Source organism: Mytilus galloprovincialis, chromosome 13 (assembly GCF_965363235.1).
Source record: "Mytilus galloprovincialis chromosome 13, xbMytGall1.hap1.1, whole genome shotgun sequence".
NCBI classification, from domain to species: domain Eukaryota; kingdom Metazoa; phylum Mollusca; class Bivalvia; order Mytilida; family Mytilidae; genus Mytilus; species Mytilus galloprovincialis.
This window is the reverse complement of record NC_134850.1, coordinates 55,994,308-56,015,086: the sequence shown is the minus strand read 5'-3', so window position 1 is coordinate 56,015,086 and position 20,779 is coordinate 55,994,308. Positions and strand designations below refer to the sequence as shown.

General features: G+C 32.0%; 1 protein-coding gene across 2 annotated transcripts; it reads left to right on the top strand.

Moving 5' to 3' along the window:
* Window positions 1–7,193: 7,193 nt before the first annotated feature.
* On the top strand, window positions 7,194–19,970 carry LOC143057873 (17-beta-hydroxysteroid dehydrogenase type 6-like). Of its 2 annotated transcripts, none has more exons than XM_076231325.1 (5): window positions 7,194–7,356; window positions 13,344–13,673; window positions 15,883–16,141; window positions 18,093–18,256; window positions 19,064–19,970. In XM_076231325.1, the coding sequence occupies exons 2-5, from the start codon at window positions 13,352–13,354 to the stop codon at window positions 19,288–19,290; spliced, it is 972 nt and encodes a 323-aa protein (XP_076087440.1). In that variant the 5' UTR covers window positions 7,194–7,356; window positions 13,344–13,351; the 3' UTR covers window positions 19,291–19,970. The 2 variants fall into 2 exon arrangements, with proteins under 2 accessions (XP_076087440.1, XP_076087441.1); XM_076231326.1 differs by lacking the exon at window positions 7,194–7,356 and adding an exon at window positions 12,043–12,092.
* The last annotated feature ends 809 nt before the right edge of the window (window positions 19,971–20,779 follow it).

Here is a 20,779-nt window from a genome sequence, read left to right as displayed (position 1 = left end):
CTAACAGACTGCTCTTTTGTTCCGACGTTGGAAAGTTCCGGGCGGAAAGAACTAACTAGCCGAAAAGTTCCTGAGGAATTTATTAACTAGTTACTTTGTTCTTCCTGTGGTTTAAAAGTTCCACCGGAACAAAGTGACTAGGTGAAAAGTTCCAACGGAACATATCAACTAGTTAGAAAGCTCTTTTTTGACAAATTAGTCAAAACCGGAACTAACAAACTAGCCCAAAAGTTCCAACGGAACTTATCAACCAGGCAGAAAGTTCCATTTGGAGAATCGATGCAAAGTAAAAGCGCAACATATTATATTTGAACCTTTCAAAGGGGAACCAAGATACTGATTACAAAAGTCAAAAGGGACTTATCAACCAGTCACAAAGTTCCTCTATGGCAATAAAGTCAAAACTGGAAATAGCAAACTAGCCCAAAAGTTCCAACGGAACTTATCAACCAGTCACAAAGTTCCATTCGGAGAATCGATGCAAAGTAAAAGCGCAACATATTATGTTTGAACCTTTTCAAAGGGGAACAAATATACTAGCATCAAAAGTCAAACGGAACTTATCAACTAGTCACAAAGTTCCTCTTTGTCAAATAAGTCTATAACGGAACTGACAAACAAGTCAAAATTACCAACGGAACTTATCAACTAGTCAGACAGCTACATTCAGAGAATTCACTAAAAAAGGGGATAACATATCACACAGTTCCGTTTATTGTTGTTCTGTTCCGCCAGAACTATTCAACTAGCTATATTGTTCCGGGATTTTTCAACAAGCTACTTTTTTCCGGAACTTTTCGACTGCGCTCGGAATAAAACAACGGAAAGTTCCATCGGAACGAAATAACTAGTTGAAAAGTTCCGCCGGAACAAAGTAACTGACGGAACATAATGGCTGTTACATATTCATATTATTGACCTTTGACTCCGGAGATAATAGTTACTCGACAGGTTGCTTTATTTCTGTGCTTGGGCATTATAGTGCTCGGTCAAGTAAATAGTTATCAAAGGTACCAGGATAACAGTTTAGTACGCCAGACGCGCGTTTCGTCTACATAAGACTCATCAATGACGTTCATATCAAAATATTTATGAAACCAAACAAGTAAGATCAACTAAGGAAATCAAGCTTAAAATATGTGTAATTTGAAGAAAAGTACCAGTTTTATGTTTTCTGTCTACGACATTATCATCGGAAAACAGTTAATTTGTTCCCTAGATTGCCACCAATTTGAAAAGAAAATTTTATTTTAAGGTCATTTCCTTCAAAAACATTAAAGATCTAATATGTAGAGGATTCATTTTGCTTACGATCTGTTACCAGAGTAGAAATAGGTTTGATACCATCGATATTATTGATTGAATATTGGATATTTATCATTGTCTGGCTAATCACAAAATAAGATAACTTGATGGTTTAGAACCATTAATAGGTTCATGATAAGACGAACTATGAAGATATTAATGTCAGAATAAACCTTCGATTGGTTATCGTATTGTAATAATTGGTCCATTAAATAAGAGGTAGCTCAGTATGATCATGAAGCTTGTTTACACAGGCAAATAATTTTACATCCGAAAATCAATAATATAAAAGAGAATATTATTAAGGAAGAATTGATTTTGCTGTATGATTTCATTTCTCGAGACAATCCGTGCATATCAAGAAATATTTATCTCACTCCCAGTTTTTGGTTGGGTTGGTGTTGAGTAGTTTTTAGTTTTCTTTGGTGTGTCTTGTGTACTATTATTTGTCTGTTTGTCTTTTTCTTAGCTATAGTGTTGTAAGTTTATTTCGATCTATGAGTCTGAATTTCCCTCTGGTATCTTTCGTCCCTCCTTTGCAATTTGACAATCAATCAATTATCGACACAAACCTGTCTTTTATCATCTGAACTTTTTATTTTGAAGCATAATTTCTGCCTGAGCTTTTTATACATGTTTGACCTTTGCATTTTTAAGAAAAGCTCTTAATATATGTGTACTCAAGATATATGATATCATTATTGTCATATATTTGTAGAAAGTTACAACGATGAAAGCGGTTTGTGAACGGATACTACTTTCGAATAAAAATAAAGCAAACAATGAACTGTCGACAGGGTATTCAAATTAAAAACTATAATGATGTGAGTTCCTATAAGATAAACATACAAACAAAACATGATTATTGTTGTTTTTTTTTTCATATATATCAATGATTACCGAGCATTTTTGAGATTGAGGCTTACTAGTAATACACGATCTGGGAATTTGTGCTATTTGATTTTCTCATTTTAGCTTGTGCATACGAAGTTGTTAAAACTGAACGCAGATGGAAAATAAGCCAACATTCGTTTGTATTTTAACTCTTAACATTTTCCATCATTCTCGTTTTTCTTCTTTTGCAGATTTATGTTGCATCCTCAGCAATAGTTATTCTAATGTCTATATTTGTACTAGTTGCTAGCACACATCCTGATTTTCAACGAAAACTTGATTGTGAGGAGATAAGAGAATTTTTAGGGGATGGCACACAAATGCCAAAAAGTCATCAGCATTGTGAAAAAGAACTGAATGAAGAACCTGAGATTGTTACTTCAAATGTTAGAATAATAAATGCAAATACCACAAACAATACCAATAGTTCAATATTTGATAATAACAATGAGACTGAAGGCTATACAGATGATATCATTGACACTCACACTCGCTTTGATTATCTGACTATCATGGATTATTTCACGGTTGGATTTTTTCTTGTAGAATTAGTTATAAGATATATATTTTGTCCTGATAAGAAAATATTTTTCTGTTCTTTTCTTAATATTGTGGACATAATAGCTTTAACCTCAGAATGTATTATAAATTTCATCGAGTATTTATTTCCAAAAGAAAAGTACGCCATATATTCATCGTTAGATTTCATTGAATGTATACAAATAGCACGTGTTTTTAGGTTATTTCGATTGGTCAGGAACTTTATAGGGTTTCGGGTGTTTATATATTCCGTTAGAGCAAGCTTTAAAAACATGGTGTTGATGGTATTTCTAATGTTTGTAGCAGCGCTAATTTTTTCAGCTGTTGTATTCTACAGTGATCGTGATGCATTCAAATCGATACCGGACGCCATCTGGTGGTCAGTTGTAACCATGACAACAGTTGGATATGGTGATGCTGTACCAAAAAGCCTGCTTGGTAAAATGATCGGTTGTGTATGTGCTGTAACGGGTGTATTTGTACTAGCAGTTCTCATTCCAGTTTTGGTGTCGAATTTCGTATTATTCATCGGGTTTGCAAGAATTCCGTTGCGAAATCAAGGAAATGATCTCGCTACCATGGTAAAACAGGAGTTTGTCTTAAGAAAAGATAGGACCGAAATACAACTTCTGTCGAAGAAAACTAGACCGAAAGTATATAATTCAAGCGGAAGTCCATGATATTCTGCCTAAACGTCTTTCATATTGATACTTTAAAACGAATTAAAATGCAATTAGATATCATAGAAATGAAGCTTTAATAACTGAAATAAATAATGTATAAAGGGCGAAAGAACTGTAGTATTGTATTTGTGACGAAAGTGTGTCTGTGTATTGTATTTTATTTACGGAAAAGAGTATTTGAATGTTGTTTTGTATCTGTGTCGGAAGATAATCTGTATTTTGTATTTGTTATAGAAGAATGTCTGCATAATTGAATTTGTTACCAAAGAGCGTGTGTATATTGTATTGTATTTGTTATAAAAGAGAGCGTGTATATTGTACTGTATTTGTTATAAAAGAGAGCGTGTATATTGTATTGTATTTGTTATAAAAGAGTGCGTATATATTGTATTGTATTTGTTATAAAATAGTGTGTGTATATTGTATTGTATATGTTATAAAAGAATGCGTATATATTGTATTGTATTTGTTATAAAAGAGTGTGTGTATATTATATTGTATTTGTTATAAAAGAGAGCGTGTATATTGTATTGTATTTGTTATTAAAGAGTGCGTATATATTGTATTGTATTTGTTATAAAAGAGTGTGTGTATATTGTATTGTATATGTTATAAAAGAGTGCGTGTATATTGTATTGTATTTGTTACGAAACAGTGTCTGCATACTGAATTGTGTTTGTTACAGAAGAGTGTCTGTTTATTGTATTGTTTTGGAAGTGTCTGCATTTTGTATTGTATTTATTTCAGGAAAGAGTGTCTGTATATTGTATTGTAATCGTTTCGGAAGAGTACTTGTACATGTATATTGTATTGTATTCGTTTCAGTTGAATGTAATATTTTATATTGCCTAATATGAAATTGAAATTATGTTATTCATCATTTGTTTATAATATGTTAATTATATATAATACCAAATTAATGAAACATTTACAATAATTGCTCATTTCTAATTAGGAGACAATATGTTTGTGGTTTCGTTGCTTGTAGACTAGAATTGTATAGTTAGTCTTCACTATCAATTTTGATATATTCTAGTCTAGTCTTACACGCTCATTTATTAAACTATTAAATTGTTATGAAATTATGATAGACAACGAATTCTTTTTGACAAGAAACTTCTGAATCACGAACTTCTTGCTTCTCAGAATTATCTGATTGTTTATAGTTCATACTTTTTCATTTTTGTTTTTTACAGCACTTCTATAAAAGCATGCAAAGCAAACCTTTGATCAACTTGCTTGCTTTGTTTGCATGGATCTTTGAAAACAATGGGTAGGCGGAGTTTTAGTCTGTTTTATATATACTGGGATTTGATTGGACAATAAAAATTGACATGAAATAAAATTAATGTTTATTGTCCAATCAAATTCCAATATATAGTAAACAGACTGAAACAGACTACCTACCTGTTGTTTACAAAACATCTAAACAAACTTAGCAAACAAGTTGATCAAAGGTTTGCTTTGCATGCTTTGATAGAAGAGCTGTAAAACATCGTCGACTGGTTGTCTTTTGATATTCTTTTTCTAAATATGTATTGTCTTTTGGCATCTAGAAACCAAAAGGCTTATTTTCAAACACAAATAAGTCAAATAAATCAATTAGTGTAGGTAAAAGAGCATTAAAGAGGGACGAAAGATACCAGAGGAACAGTCAAACTCGTGAACTACAATGAGATAGTTACCTTTTCCATATTTTCTTATGGTTTGATTTTGATTATAAAAAAATCTGTTCTATCAAGTTGTCACCAATAAATCTATCCGTCTCGATATATTTTTTTTTTTTTTTTTTTTGAAAGATGCTTTGCTCAAATAAGTACAAAATCAGTCGGCTAGTTAAATACAGGTATCTACTTTTATATTAATAGCTAGTCGAACTATATTGAGCATTTAGTGTTGCTTGATTACCATTCAGAGTCGATTAATTCATGATTTTCAGATTGAAAAAATCCAACATTTACAATAACTGCAGGTAGTATCTGCAAATAGGCCGACCAGGGCAAAGGGTGGGAAATTTGACTGTCACTAAAATAAGAATATGGTGAAAAGGTGTAGAAATGGATCTTGACAAATGGCCATCTATGGAACTAAAAGAGTTGTTGCAAGGCTTCTTTAACGTTACAATTCTAAGGTACTATATCTTGCCGAGCTAAACGAATTCCTTTTTATGATCAGAGTAGTACTGCCTGCTTGAGGTTGAGGTTAACGAACTAAATAAAATAAAATTTTATGGCTACTGGGCTGCGTTAAGTTTATCAACTATGATAACTGTCAGGGCATACTATATTGATTGATTGTTGGTTGCTTAACGTTCAATAACAGATATTATTGTATAGCAATATAATATTTTCCACAGAATGTAACCAAAAGTTAGCGTGCAATAAATTCTAATATTGCACTAGTGCAATAAATCTTTAAAATTTATGACGTCATTAACGACAAAATCTTAGTTTAAACCAATTTTTACTTTCAAATATTATATTGCTATACAATAAAAGGGTTATTGCATGAATATTGGGGAATATTGACCCTCGTAGAACATATATTGCACTCGCAAGCTCGTGCAATATAAAATTCTACTCGGGACAATATTCCCCAATATTCATGCAATAACCCTATATTACGTGCAAGTTCAGGACGATAACAAATTAAAAATAAATACAATAGTTAGTAGCCGTCAAATGTTTTGCAGGTGTAGTAAAATTTAGACTTCATCAGGGAACTTAATTTAACTTAGATTGGAGATCATGTTTAAACCCTCCAAAAATTCAGGAAACTCTAGCCTTTGTTTATCTTGTGCATTATGTTTTTAAATTCAATAATAAAATGGAAAATGGAAATTGGGAATGGGGAATATGTGTCAAAGAGACAATTACCCAATTAAAGAGCAAAGAACTGCTGAGGACTCACTGAACTAGTATACATTATTGTTAAATGGACAGTTGAACACCGCCTCCAGGCAATTTATTATCTCGCTGCGTTGAAAACCCGTTTGTGGCCTTTGACTGTTTTCTGCTCTTTGGCTGTGTTGACATCTCTTTTATACATTCCCCGTTTCCATTCTCTATATTAATGTAAAACAATATATCTGCTTTGTACCAGACTAACAGGCTTAGCAGAATGTAGAGCAACTGAAATATAGGGGAAAATATCTTTGAATCTGTATCAAAAAAAAAAAACATTGCTATAACTTCTAACTATCCCACACAAAAATGTCGTCTTTGGTTTTATCAGTTCGAATAAGCAGAGTTCTTTTTCTAGCTCATCGTGAATGTCATTAGAATACCACCCCTGACTATTAATATATCAGAACAATTTAGTATATATAATTTTAATGTAATTGACTGCAGTTTGAGCATCGACATATCCTGTTTTGCACACCACTCCCGTAATTTGCCGCATGATCTCATCAAGTGAATCAATTTGAGAGATTGAAGCTGCTCAAGACTAGTAATAAATTGTACACATGACCGATTCGTGATATTGATCTTAACGTTTAAATTTATTACATTATTGCTGATTCTCATTTTATTATGCAAAGTAATAAACAAATGTATCTTTACTACAACAAATTACGTTACACGAAATACAACCCTCCACTTGGTTATAAAAGAATTTAATATGTTATACATTATCGTGGTCGTTTATTTATTCAAACTGAATGGCGTGACCCAAGTCTGAGTACAACATAGCATGCAATCTACTTTTGATGTTATTTTCTATTTTATTTTATTCAAAAGTATTTATCTACGCATTCATTTCATCTTACAATGTACCTGCAATTGAATTATATCATAAGGAACAAACACTCTACTAAAACTGTTCTTCTTTAAATTATTCATTACACATCGAAATATATTGTGCAATTTAAACCGAAAGTTTTTAAAAATACAAATGTAGAATCTGTGTTCAAATAGATACCAATAGATACAAGGTAAGCAAAATATTTTTGTTTTCATCTAAATTTTACACATTGGGTCGATGTCACTGCTGGTGGACGTTTCAGCCCAGTTGTCAGCACTTCGGAGTTGATATGAATATCAATTATGTGGTCATTTTTATTAATTTCCTAATTACAAAACTAAGGATTTTCTTACGCCAAGCACAGATTATCTTAGCTGTATTTATCACAACTTTTTCGGAATCAATGTTCTTCAACTGTGTACTTGTTTGGCTTTATAACCATTTTGGTATTAGCGTCACTGACGAGTCTTATGTAGACGAAACGCGCGTCTGGCATACTTAATTTTAGTCTTGGTACCTTTGAATACTTTTTAAACCATTTACAATATTTTTTAGGTTTGACGCAACCAACATTTATGGTTTCATGGGAAACGTTTGTAAAATTGGAGATATATACTTAAATCAAAATAATTTAATGGTATCTGGTCTGTATCGAAAACAGTAAAGATTGATAAAAAAAGAAATATTCAGACGTAGAAATGACTTAGAGGCTAATAAGAACATGCGACAAAGATTATTGATTGTTTATCTGACAAAAACATGCCATCTTGTTATTTATTTTCATCCTTTTTAGCAATCCAATTACTATAGAATTGATTTAACAACTTTAAAAATATACATTGTGTCGAGTCAAGTACACTCAGGTCAGATTAAAATCACTTACTTTTTTTATTCAACAAAAGGATCACATATTTTTACACAAAAATCGTAAGAAATAAATAATGTTCAAACTTTTCAACATAACATTGTCCATTTATTTGTCAAACGGCCCTTCGAAACATTCGATTAAGTATATTGTAATTAGTACTTCTGAAAAGTTTGGAAGATCTCAATTTTTTGTTTTGTCTTTTTTTTTTTTGTTTTTTTTATATTTTGCTAACTATATGTTTTCTGCATTCATTATTGCTTAAAAAAACACTACAAAAACATTTAAGTCGAATAATTCAAATAAACAGTCAAATAACTGTTTCAGTCATGTGCCTTATTGTATTATTCAAGTTTACAATGTCTGACTGTTGATTATAGGTTGAAAGAAGAAAGCAAATGTCAAAGACCCATCATTTAAGAGCATTAACGCCAAAAGGAATCAATTGATGGTTTCAGTTCAATTGGTTAGTTTAGTTGATAATTATATATTGCTGACAATAAAGCTGCCCTTGTTTCTGTCTATCTATAACAGTAACATGTTAAAGACAAACACTATAATTGATAATAAGAAATTATTAATAACTACAGCGGCTTTGGTTATATTGCCAATTTGTTGATATTGTATTAATGACCGCCTTTGTAAGCATTTTCTTAATTTTCTTAAAAAGTTTATCTATTACAGATTTTAAGATAATGTAGGGAAAAAAACATTAACAAATGGTCTCAATACAAATGCAAGTACAATGATTCATGTACCAAATTAATTGATGGGTTCAATTGCACTAAAATCTCATCGGTTATCTCGTGATAGTGTGGTTGTATAGACGGCGGAAGATCGTGGGTTCGATCCCCGTCCGTGTCAAATTAAAAAGATGTATTTGCTTCTTCTTAGCAACGCATGCGTCATTCAGGGGTAAGAGCAAAGACCGGTCGACCTGTGGTTACAATAGTTTGTCTAGGCAGGTAACATATCTTCCTACGTTTTGTTATCTAATGAGCTAGCACGTTAAATAACCCCTCACAGAATTAGGTCGGCTTATTTCAAAGCTGGGTCTACATTCAAAATATTTTTATATGTTCTCGTCCTGAATGTTCCTTTAACTTAATCACCGCTGCACTTTAAACAGTCATCCGTCATCGTCAATTACACTAGGATTGTAGATTGTGACCGTGATCAGTGGCGTAGCTTGTATGTATGCTCAGATGCTCAAGCATCCACATCATTTTGACAAACAAAAAAAAATAGTTTAACTCGGAAGTGTCCAAATGTAACAAGGCTGAGGATATGGGGATAACGTCCAGTCATTTAGGATAATTTAGTTTATGTAAACAAGATAGTTGAATCGGAATATAGTGTTTCAAGTTAACATTTGTTCGTAAAAAAGGTCATCGGCTAAGGCAAGCGAAGAGGACTGATGCGCAGACCTGTGGACATGTTTCATCTGAAATTGAACCTAGTGGAGAGATGGCTTCTCTTTTGACTATAGCAACTGACAACTAAAACACCATATCCTGATATCGTTTCTTGCGATATGGTAAACGCCGCGATAAAAAAATCAATTTGTAATAGATCGTGATAAGTCCTAGGCTTATGAATCCCCGTTTCTATCTGGGTTCAAATACTAATTTTATTTTCAATCAGTAAAGAACAACGATCCAATATTCCCCGCCATGCAGAATTACATGTCATATTTTATCTATCAAAGGGCAAGGAAAAAGAGAATCACTTTTTTTCTTTATCTTTTTTTATTTTCAATATCTTAAGAGAAATAAATGCATCACAGGAAATGAAATGGGATTTTCATTACAATTTATATTTCAAAGGATCATAACTGGTTAAAATATTTGATTACAACTTATTTTCCAAATTGTCAAAGACACTGCTTATGTATGAGTTTCACTTAATCTGACAAGAATTGTACACATGAGAGTGCTACAATGTAACAAGACCGGCGATCGGATGTCCGGTATTTTTATGTCTCCTGCAACGCGTTTAGCTCAGTAATCAAAAATCAAAAACCCAAGGTTGTAGACTCAAATTCCTGGGAAGAGAAAGCACTTCAGTCCTATATTCCGAAGTTCCTAAATTATACAGAAGCGCCGCTGTAATGGGGTCCGTTTTTGATACATTGTATGTCAAATATGAGATTTGGTTCGAAAACTTTACATCAAATGTTTATGAATTGAATGATGATAGTTTCGAGGAAACAATAAAATTTGGTTAACAATAAAAATATATGAACTGGTGCCCGTGGGTATTTTGAATTTAAACAAAAATCTAACTAGTGTCGGATTCTGGGGGAGTACATGTGCTTAAATAAAAAAAAAATTCTGCATAAAAAGGTCCAAAATATTGTTCGTCTCGCTCCTCTCGGCGAAACATCCACATCATTTCAACCCTGGCTACGTCACTGGTGATTCTTGCTGTTTACAGTTTCTGCTTATATATTGCAGTGTTCGATACGATATGCAAAACGTCCCATAGAGATTTGTCAGGAGAACTGACCAATAACATCAGATCACATCAATTAACGTCTCTCGATATGTTCTCCAGACACATGTAGAGCAGCTTTTTTAACAGATACTGTTATATATAGAACAGTTTTTGCCAGTCTTTCCCCTTAACACGTTCTGATTATTCTGTCCTAGAACATATCTATCTATGATGAAAAATCGACAGAAAGTAGTAAACTGATGGAATATCAATTGCCTGTTTGTATCAGTTAATTATAAAGATTAGCGTTTATATTCACACAATACCAGTAAATCAAGCATAGTTTAAAAATTCATTAAACAGAGTAATTCATTGAGGCATTCGTAGTACCAATGTTCAATTACCAATAATACATTAGCAATCATATAGATATCGTAACAAATTAGTTTCACAGATATACACAATAAGAATAGTACAATGAACTGATATATAACAATTGAATACCAATGAATAAAATATAAAGAGTTTGTATTGGTACAAAAACAAATAGATACATCCGCTGAGCATTTAACCGACATTATGAAAAAAATTAATGAAATCTGAAATAAAGACATTGTTTATAAAGCTTTTCCTTTCTCTGGAAAAAGTCGGGCATATTAAATACCTACTTTGTTTTCCAGCTTTCCACCTAAGATTTTGTGAACTTTTTTAGCAGAGAGGAATCAGTTTACGATTTTTCTTTACAATTAGATTTGTCTCTTAACAGTTTTGATTCGTGTATTTTTAATTTACAGTCAAGCTGATATTAGATAAGTACATGTCAATGTTTTGAATTGATGTGGAAACTGAAACACTTATTATCAAGTAGATGCATTGACATTTTGTATCGACTTATTTTCAATGAAAAAAAGAGTTTAGAAATCAAAGTAATTTTTGATAGGAGTTTAATCGTAATGAAACACCTTTCAGTTTTGTTTTCAAATTCAACCTTCTGCAAGGTTGGTGGCGGGGGTTGCAAGTTTCAATATCTGTTGAAATGACTTCCTATTCGATATGGTAATTGGGAAATAAAAGCACCAAAGGGAAGTTTAAAAAGGTAAATTCTCTTCCATATTTTCATCAGTTATAATTCCTTTTAAGGTTTTTGCAATATCAATTCTGATACGCTACACCATAATAATTTAAGTAAATGCACAAAAGGAGTTTTTAGTGGACGCAATTGAAACTAACCACCTCCTCGCATAGTTTACATTTCCAGATATGCAGTAAACGCCATTCCTGTTAGCAGTGAAAGAGGGACAACTGAATTTTACAAAAAAATTTTTTTTTTTAAATATACTATTTGGTCAGGTCGAGGCCTTTTATTGCTTGTCATACGGTATGGGTTTTGCTCGTTGTCGAAGTCCATGTACGTCATCTATAATTGATAATAGATGCTTAAATTTTTCTCTGGGTGTGGAAATCCACTTAGTTACCTTATTTGATATTGTACACCCACCAATTAGTTGTTACGATGTAAGTCGATATTTTTGTCACATATTTATTTGATGTGATGTCACTTATGACGCTTCATACAGTTAACACCCTCTTCCCACGAAACACCTTTATTCTGTAAACTTTTAAAGGTAAGGTAAAATTTAATTTATACTTATAATATTCATAGCTGTTTAATATTCAAATTGTCAATTATATGTCTGTTTTTAATACACCAATTATTAGCCCATTGAATAATGAATAAAATAGACATCGTACATCTTAATATAAAAATATATACATTTATAAGTTATAAAAATAAAATTACAAAATGTTTAACTAATTTTAAAAAGTATTTTATTTCTTATATTTCTTTATCTAAGATAAAAACATGAAAATTTGAAAAAACAACAAACATAAATGTTCGCTAAAAAAGATCAAATGGTATACAAGATTGCACTTTAGTGTACACGCAGTGTAAATTGAAATACTCTAGACATGTTATATTTAAAAGTATCATATTCACGTATACTTAAATAAATAAACTTACAATTTATGCATTAGGTAAGCATATGAAGACATTAGTCTGATTGGTGTTATAATAACATTTGATTGTGCCATTAAATTGATTTCAATAATTTAAATTGGGGATCTTTGACCTTTTTAGGCATGGTAAAGCTTATTAAATACCAAACTCCGAAACAGTGGTGACGTTGATTCGCTTAACTAAATTTTAAAGCAACATAGCGTAGTAAAGAGGATGTAACCGCTGTTTCGGAGTTCGAGTAAATGCATGATATCAAACTAATTATGGTTGCATCATCGTTATATATATAGTGACATTATAAAACATCACTATTTTTAAGTGGCCAAATAAAGTATACATGATACATTTTCAAAAGATGTTTACATTTTTTCATATATAAAAACAAAACAATTTAAAAAGCCGCTGTTTAAAAGAAAGATAGACTCTTGATACTCTGGAGTCATAAAATTGTAAAAATATTACAAAAACAAAATCAAATATCTAAAAATAAGATTTGGAAAACCTAGACTTTGATTTCTATGTTTCCCAAATGTCTTTTCGGAGATTGTGACCATTGGAAAACCAAGCAGTTAAAAACAATTTGAACAAGTTTATAGCATCAGCGGAATAGTTATCAAAGGTACCAGGATTATAATTTAGTACGCCAGACGCGCGTTTCGTCTACATAAGACTTATCAGTGACGCGCAAATCAAAATATCTATAAAGCCAAACAAGTACAACGGTTTAATAAAAATTTGGGGATAAATACTTGCATTGTTAAAATAAATCCCCAACATGTATATAACAGTGTTTTGAGCCTATAACAAAAAGCCAGAGCTGTCTACATATGTAGGTAAAATGTTTATTTCGTTTCAGGTAAATTAATGTTTTCTATGATAATAGTATTACCCCTCGTTATCCTCTGGTTGACATATCGATGGTTCCGCCATAAGAACACTATCGACAATTACGGTAGCCGATATGTGTTTATAACAGGATGTGACTCTGGGTTTGGGAACATGCTGACAAAAAGACTAGATGGCCTTGGATTCAATGTGTTTGCGGGTTGTTTAACACAGGATGGTGAAGAAAAATTAACACTTGACACTTCTGAAAAAGTAAAAACAATTCGAATTGATGTTTCTGAGACTGAGAGTATTGAAGATGCATTTAATACAGTCAAGTCATCATTGCCTTCAGATACAGGTAAGTGTACTATTCCATATTGCATAAAGCTTAACATTGTGATGCACTACACATTGAAAATGCATTGCCAAATTAACAAATATTTTGAATGAAAATTTCTCACTTTGTCACAAAAGACATGGAATACTGTGGAAAAACGCTGAAAAATCAGAATTGATTTGTTAACAAAACAGGTTCTTGATATATCTGAACAGGATCTAATATGTTATGCATTCTAATAACACGCCTCATCAAGGAGTTATTACAGTTTTTAAATGTACTGCATGTATTATCATTATGTATTGCATTGTAATTAATCTTATATGTACATTTAACTTAAAGTGTTGGCGGCGACCGCATTGGAAATATACACCCTTGATTACATGTGATACCACAGGTACGGATCTTAACGTTTTATTTTTGGAAATTAATAAAGTTAGTGTTTAGTTTAGTACTTTGTACTTCTACTGACTGTAATTGTTAGTTGAACTGCTCCTTTTTTATTTAAAAAAAATAGTTACTCACTCAAAAAGTGCAATATTGCAGGGAATACTCTACGAGTTAATCACTGTACGATAAGAAAACAAAGTGAACTCAAAATGTATTCTTGTCCGCACGTTGCTATACTTTATGCTCTTTTTATTATCTCACCGGGGCCCAAAGTGCCCCATGTGAGCTTATGCCATCACTTGGCGTCCGTCGTCTGTCATCGTAAACAATTTTAAAAATCTTCTCCTCTGAAACTACTGGGCCAAATTCATTCAAACTTTAACTACATGTTCCTTAGGGTATCTAGTTTATAAGTTATATCCGAAGTTTTGATCCATCAACAAACATGGCCGCCATGGCTAAAAATATAACATAGGAGTCAAATGCAGTTTTTGGCTTATATCTAAAAAAAACTAAAGCTTTCAGAGCAAATCTGACATATGGTAAAATTGTGCAATTGGTGAAGATTTATCAGCCCTGAATTTTTAAGAAGAATCGAACAACCCATTGTTGGGTTGGTTGGCACTACATTGGTAGTTTCACGGAAATTTTAAAGTTTTTTGTTATTATCTTGAATATTATTATAGATATATATAAACTGTAAACAGCAATGATGTACAGCAAATTAAGTAAGATCTACAAAAAAGTTGAATGACGATACAATTTTACACAATTTGTTCATTCAGTTGCTATCATTTAAAAATCTTCTTCTCTGAAACTATTGGGCCAAATACCTTTAAACTTTAAATGAATGTTCCTTTAGGAATCTAGTTTATGAATTGTATCCGAATTTTCGATCCGTCAACAAACATGGCCACCATGGCCAAAAATAAAACAAAGAGGTTAAATGCAGTTTTTGGCTTATATCTCAGAAACTAATGCATTCAGAACAAATCTTAAAATGTTAAAAGGTAAATTTCTATCAGCCCTGAAATTTTCAGTTAGACCGAACAATCCATTGTTGGGTTGCTGGCACTAAATTGGTTATTTTAAGGAAATTTTGCAGTTTTCGGTTATTATCTCGAATATTATTGAAGATATAGATAAATTGTAAACAGCAAAAATGTTCAGTAAAGTAAGATCTACAAAAAAGTTTAATGACCAAAATTGTTAATTGACCCCTTAAGGAGTTATTGTCCTTTAAGGACAATTTTACACAAATTGTTTATTTTTTTTTACCTTTACAAATCTTCTCAAATGAATCTAGTATAAATTTTGTATTTTATTTCTTTGTACTTCAAGAAACATAGACACTATGGCTAACATGGAACATATTGGTAAAATGCATTTATTTGCTTTTTAAGTATATATATGACAGATACAAAGAACATTTAAAAGGCATTTTTATGCCACTCATTAATATATTATATTGAAAAGCAAAAATAATTATTGAACAAAAAATAACAGGTGAGCGATTCAGCTCTTGAAAACCTCTTGTTTTATTAGCTTTTCAACGATGTATTTAGCTTTGGATTTTTAAATATTCTGGCCTCAATCAATGAAGAGACATTTTAAAATAGTCAAAATTTGCATCTATTGCAGCAGAGTTATAGTTTTCGTTGATGTCATTCTAAAATTCTGTGTATCACAATTGTTATCTGGTATTTCTATCTTTTGTATAACAAACAGTACAAAATTCGAGAAGCGTTGCAGAAAATGCATTCACAGTACAAGTAGTTAGAAAATTTGTTTATTTATTCAAAATATCCATTAATTTAAAATTTACATTTATTGTTTGTAGGTTTATGGGGTGTTGTGAACAATGCAGGAATCACGGGAAACCTAGGTCCGGTAGAATGGTTAACAAGGAAATATTATCAAGCAGTTTTTGAAATCAATGTGTTAGGAATAGTGGAGACCTCAAGAATATTTCTGCCTCTACTTATAAAAGAAAAGGGACGTATAGTTAACATTACCAGCATGATGGGACGAATAGCTGCTGCTAATCCTACATATATAGTGTCAAAGTTCGCAGCTGAGGGATACTCAGACATTCTCAGGTGACACCCGGGGCCTGTTTATCGAAGCATTCTTAGGATTAGGATGTGTCCTAAGACCAACTTAGTCTTAATGGGGTTTATCAAACATGTCGCAACTTAAGAAAATTCTAGTTAATTGTCCCAACTTCAGACTACCAATTCAGGTGTCTTAAGATGGTCTTAGAATGGTCCTAACTAGTTTTGCATCGATCGGTAAAATTCGAATTTCGTCTCTCTCTCATATTCACACGTATGATATTTGCATTAGTGAAAAAGTTGAAGTACTCAGTAAAACAAGCGATAGCCTTTCAAAAAGTGCTATATTCGACTCTTAGCTGATGAAAATGGAAAGTGCTCTCGCTTTGTAGATTAATTCATTTACTAGAATAGCCACGTGCATCAATCAACAAATTTTACCACACACGTGAGGTCACACGTTATGAAGTAGTATCGTTTAACGTTGTTGTTTACTCCAGAAGATTCGTCTATTTATAGATAAAAGTTACCTGTGTAAAATATAATTGCTAAAAAAGAGACGACAAATCTGATACTCTACGGGATTGAAGGACATTTACTAGGTTTGGATTGTTCTAACCAATCAATAAATTTTGATTATTCACGTTTCGTAATATCTTCCAATCAGGTAGCAAGAAAAATTCACGCCCTAAGTGTCCATCGTTCAATTCTTAATATCGACTCCTAGGAGTCGATATTCATGAAAGTAGCACGAGATTTGTCTTCAAACTTTTAAGTATACTCGATGGATTATTCATATAAACAATCTTGGTCCAAATTTGTAAATTAAAGACATGAAATAATTGTTTCCTTTTTAATTAAGACCGTTCTGGTTTCTTATTTCTATACATTGTACATACTTTCAACAACACGACTTAAATTTGGCATTAACACCTCAGTTCTTTTTTGTTGTTGTATAATTGCCAATGATACAACTATCCCTACCAGAGTTTAGATGACGCAGATATAATTATGCAATTCTGTGTCACTGTAGGCCTTTAACTATGAAAAACCCATACCGTTAGTCCGCTTTAAAAAGTCAAATTATGAAAAATATGAAATAATTCTACGAGAGAGTAACAGCCTAATTGATAGCAAATCAATTTAAGAAAAACAAATATGACGGACATGAACCAACGGCAACCAACGGCGCCTCCAGAATTTGGTTGGTTGAAAGATTTTAGTGAGTGCTGAACCCTTCTCATAACCAGTGACCGTAGTAACACACAGCACAATATAAGAGCAAACTGTAAAGATCACTGGTAATAAATCGGTATGAGGCACAAAATAAACTAATTTTAGAACAATTGAAATAAAGCACCAATACAAGAGTACTTTCTGTTACTGAAAGCTAGTTCAAAGACAATTACGAAAGATATGCGAAAGATAACAAAGGGACATTATAACCACAATTCACAAATAAGCTGACAACGCCATGGTAAAAAAGGAAATCAAAACATAATATTGAAAATTAAAGACTGTGCAACACGAACTCGCTAAAATCCGGAATGGTGAACAGATCGTGCTCAACATGTGGCACCCGACCCTCATTAAAAATTTCTAGATATGAGACAGAATCAACTGTGTCTGTTGCATCCTTTATCTCAAGTTTGATGAGATAGATGCGTTCAACATAATCACCTTTGAATTATTTAGTGAGAGAACATCATAATTATAATATCGGATTTAGTGAAGTTAATGGATGATGATTATTTTTCTTTTTTTCTCCCATGAAGCTCATGTATGAAGTCAGTCTCATAGGTACAAGCTTGCAAACTTATATATATAAATAATGTTCTCCCAGTCAATTTTCATTTTGCGGTAGTCTTACTATTCCTTTATTTTTCTAGTCTTTAAGTCTCATAGTTGATTTGTATTTAGAACGTTTTATTTAAATTATACCAGTTTTAGAATTTAATCAATATTTATTTGCTTTAATGCTTTTTCTTTTCTACAGACGTGAGCTATACAAAAGAGGAGTAACAGTTCATATTTTAGAACCCGGATTTTTCCAGACAAATTTGACTGATGTAGAACGTCTCAGTACGGCTGTTGATGGATCCTTTAGTGACATACCATCAAAATTGAATCAGTATTACGGTCAAGTTTATGTAGATGAATGTAAGTTAATATTGTTTTGTGTTCTTTTTCAGTTATAAACCTTTATAAATATGTTTTGTAAACTTATTTTACAAGAAACCCTCCTTTATGTATAAATTGTTGTTCTTTTATTTTCGTTAAGCAAAAATAAAATAACAGATATTTTGTGGTTTCTGTTGTCAAATATGTCTGGCAATATAAAAGGATGTGTTTTAATTGGCTGTAGGCAGTAAGGATACCGCAGAAAACGTACTAATAATTTCAAGAGTCCAGTTAAGAATTGGATTTTATTTGGAACAACACATAAATAATAAAAAACAAACGGTTTTTAGTGGTAAATTATTGAACCTATAACTCGAGCTCCTGTAAGCGAGAATAGAACGTATTGAAGGGAAAACCCGAGAGGGAAATTTTGTTTTAAATTTATTACATTGTTATTTTCTCAAATATCATTGGAAACTAATAATGGCCTACATAGAATACCTTATCATATATTTATACGAATAAGCTAAAGCAAAAATGTGATATATTTATATATAGCTCGAGACTGTAGAGAAAAAGCAAATATCAACTGACCTGCAAGGTCATCTACTTGCCACTATACAACATGTACTATATTGTAACCCTGGAAAAAGCCGAAGAGAAAAGCCATAACGATTACTCGACTAGCGAAAACTATAGTTATTATAAACCCTACTGGGTCGAGTTGTTTATGTAGCTATGTACAATAAAGGCGGGGTTGCCACGATAATACAGCAACAGAGGGTTCAAATCCCGCTTTTTTTTTATGAAAATACAAATATTAACCGTATCATTTATTTTTTTCAGGGAAAGATATCATCAGAAAAACAATTACAACTTTAGAATCACCACACACACATTTGGTTGTAGATGCTTATGTACACGCTTTAACTTCAAAATACCCTAATTACCGATACTTGGTGGGTAATGATGCTAAATATATCTTCAGAATTCTATGGAATTTACCAGAATGGTTATCCGACTATTTTCTCACAAGAACGGCACTATTACCCCAAGCAGAAAGAAGTTGTTGATTAGGAGTATTTTTTTTTATGCTATTCCTTAATTTTGTCTACATTTGTGTTCAATTCAATATGATATGAACATGAATGGTTTTCATGTTTTCAAAATTAATCTCGCTACCAAATTTCAATATATTCTTTTTCCTGTTTAAACCGTATAACACTCTTTTGTGACCCCCTTATAGCTTCCGGTCAGATGTTAACCAAAATTTCGTGTTTAAGATGTACTTTTGACCTATTAGTGTTTACGTTTTCACATTGTGACTGGGATAGAGAGTTGTCTCATTGGCACTCGTTTTTATTCCTATTTGTAATATAAAAAGTATCATAAAACGTTACTTTTCTGATATGTTTTAAATCAGAAAATAAGTTAAACACTAAAGTCTATTATATTTTTACACAAACTGTCTTTATCTATAAGAAAGTAAATATGAATTATCTGTAAACGGGACAACAAAATTTATATATGAAGAGCTAAAAACAACTTGATTTGTGAGCAACCCGCTTTTCCTATTTGATCTCGTATACGTCTCTTTTATAAACGTACAATGTCACAAAAGGCTATGTAAATCATCAGTGCAGATTATGCACAAATGTTTGTGTCGTTGGTTTATATTTTAAATATCTTTTATATATTCATGAATACAAATAAATTACATCTACATCTCTTGAAAAAGAATCAAGTAGACAAAGTGTATTATCATTGACTGGACGAAGTAGTATATAATGTTTCCGAAATCGGAAATAGTCCGGAGGAATCCGAAAAGCACGCCTCACAGTTAAATCTGTTACATTCGGGAAAAACAACCGATTTTATTCAGTCGAATCACAATTGAGTTTTATATTACAGAATTTACTGTATTGGATAAAATTCGTAACAATGTCATGGTTTGTCGTGAATGGTGTCTTGACGGTGTTTTATAGAACGGACATGCTGTGGATTTAGTAGCACTTTCTTGTCGATTGAATCCATATTGCGTCCAGATTGTGCCGAATGTGTCGGTTCACTGTCTGATCTTTGTTGAATCGTATTTCGAAGGATTGGAATCCTTTCAAGGCAGATCATGTAGGCCTTTTAACTGAAACAGAAACAAATCATTATATCATAATCAAATTGAAAATGGACTAATTGGGAAGACTTCGGCTGGAAAAGACTAACTCAAGACACTTCCTTAACATTTTTTGATTGTTGCCTTCATTAAACGAATGATTACACTTTAAAAAGTTTGAATTTCTAGTCACGAATCACAAAACAATAATCAAAGTTTTGCCACGTCCTAAATCCTGAATGTGTGAATTATGCTTTAGTCATTAAACAGAATAATTTCATCAGAAGCATTAGCATCTCTGAAATGTGTCATTTTTATTGAAAAGCATAAAGTTCAATCAACCATAGAGAAATATGACGTACACGCTTTTTTCCAATTATTGTTTCAACAATAATGCATAACAACAGCTCAGTTCATCATGCTTAATGTATCAAATCTGACCCTTCTGTTCA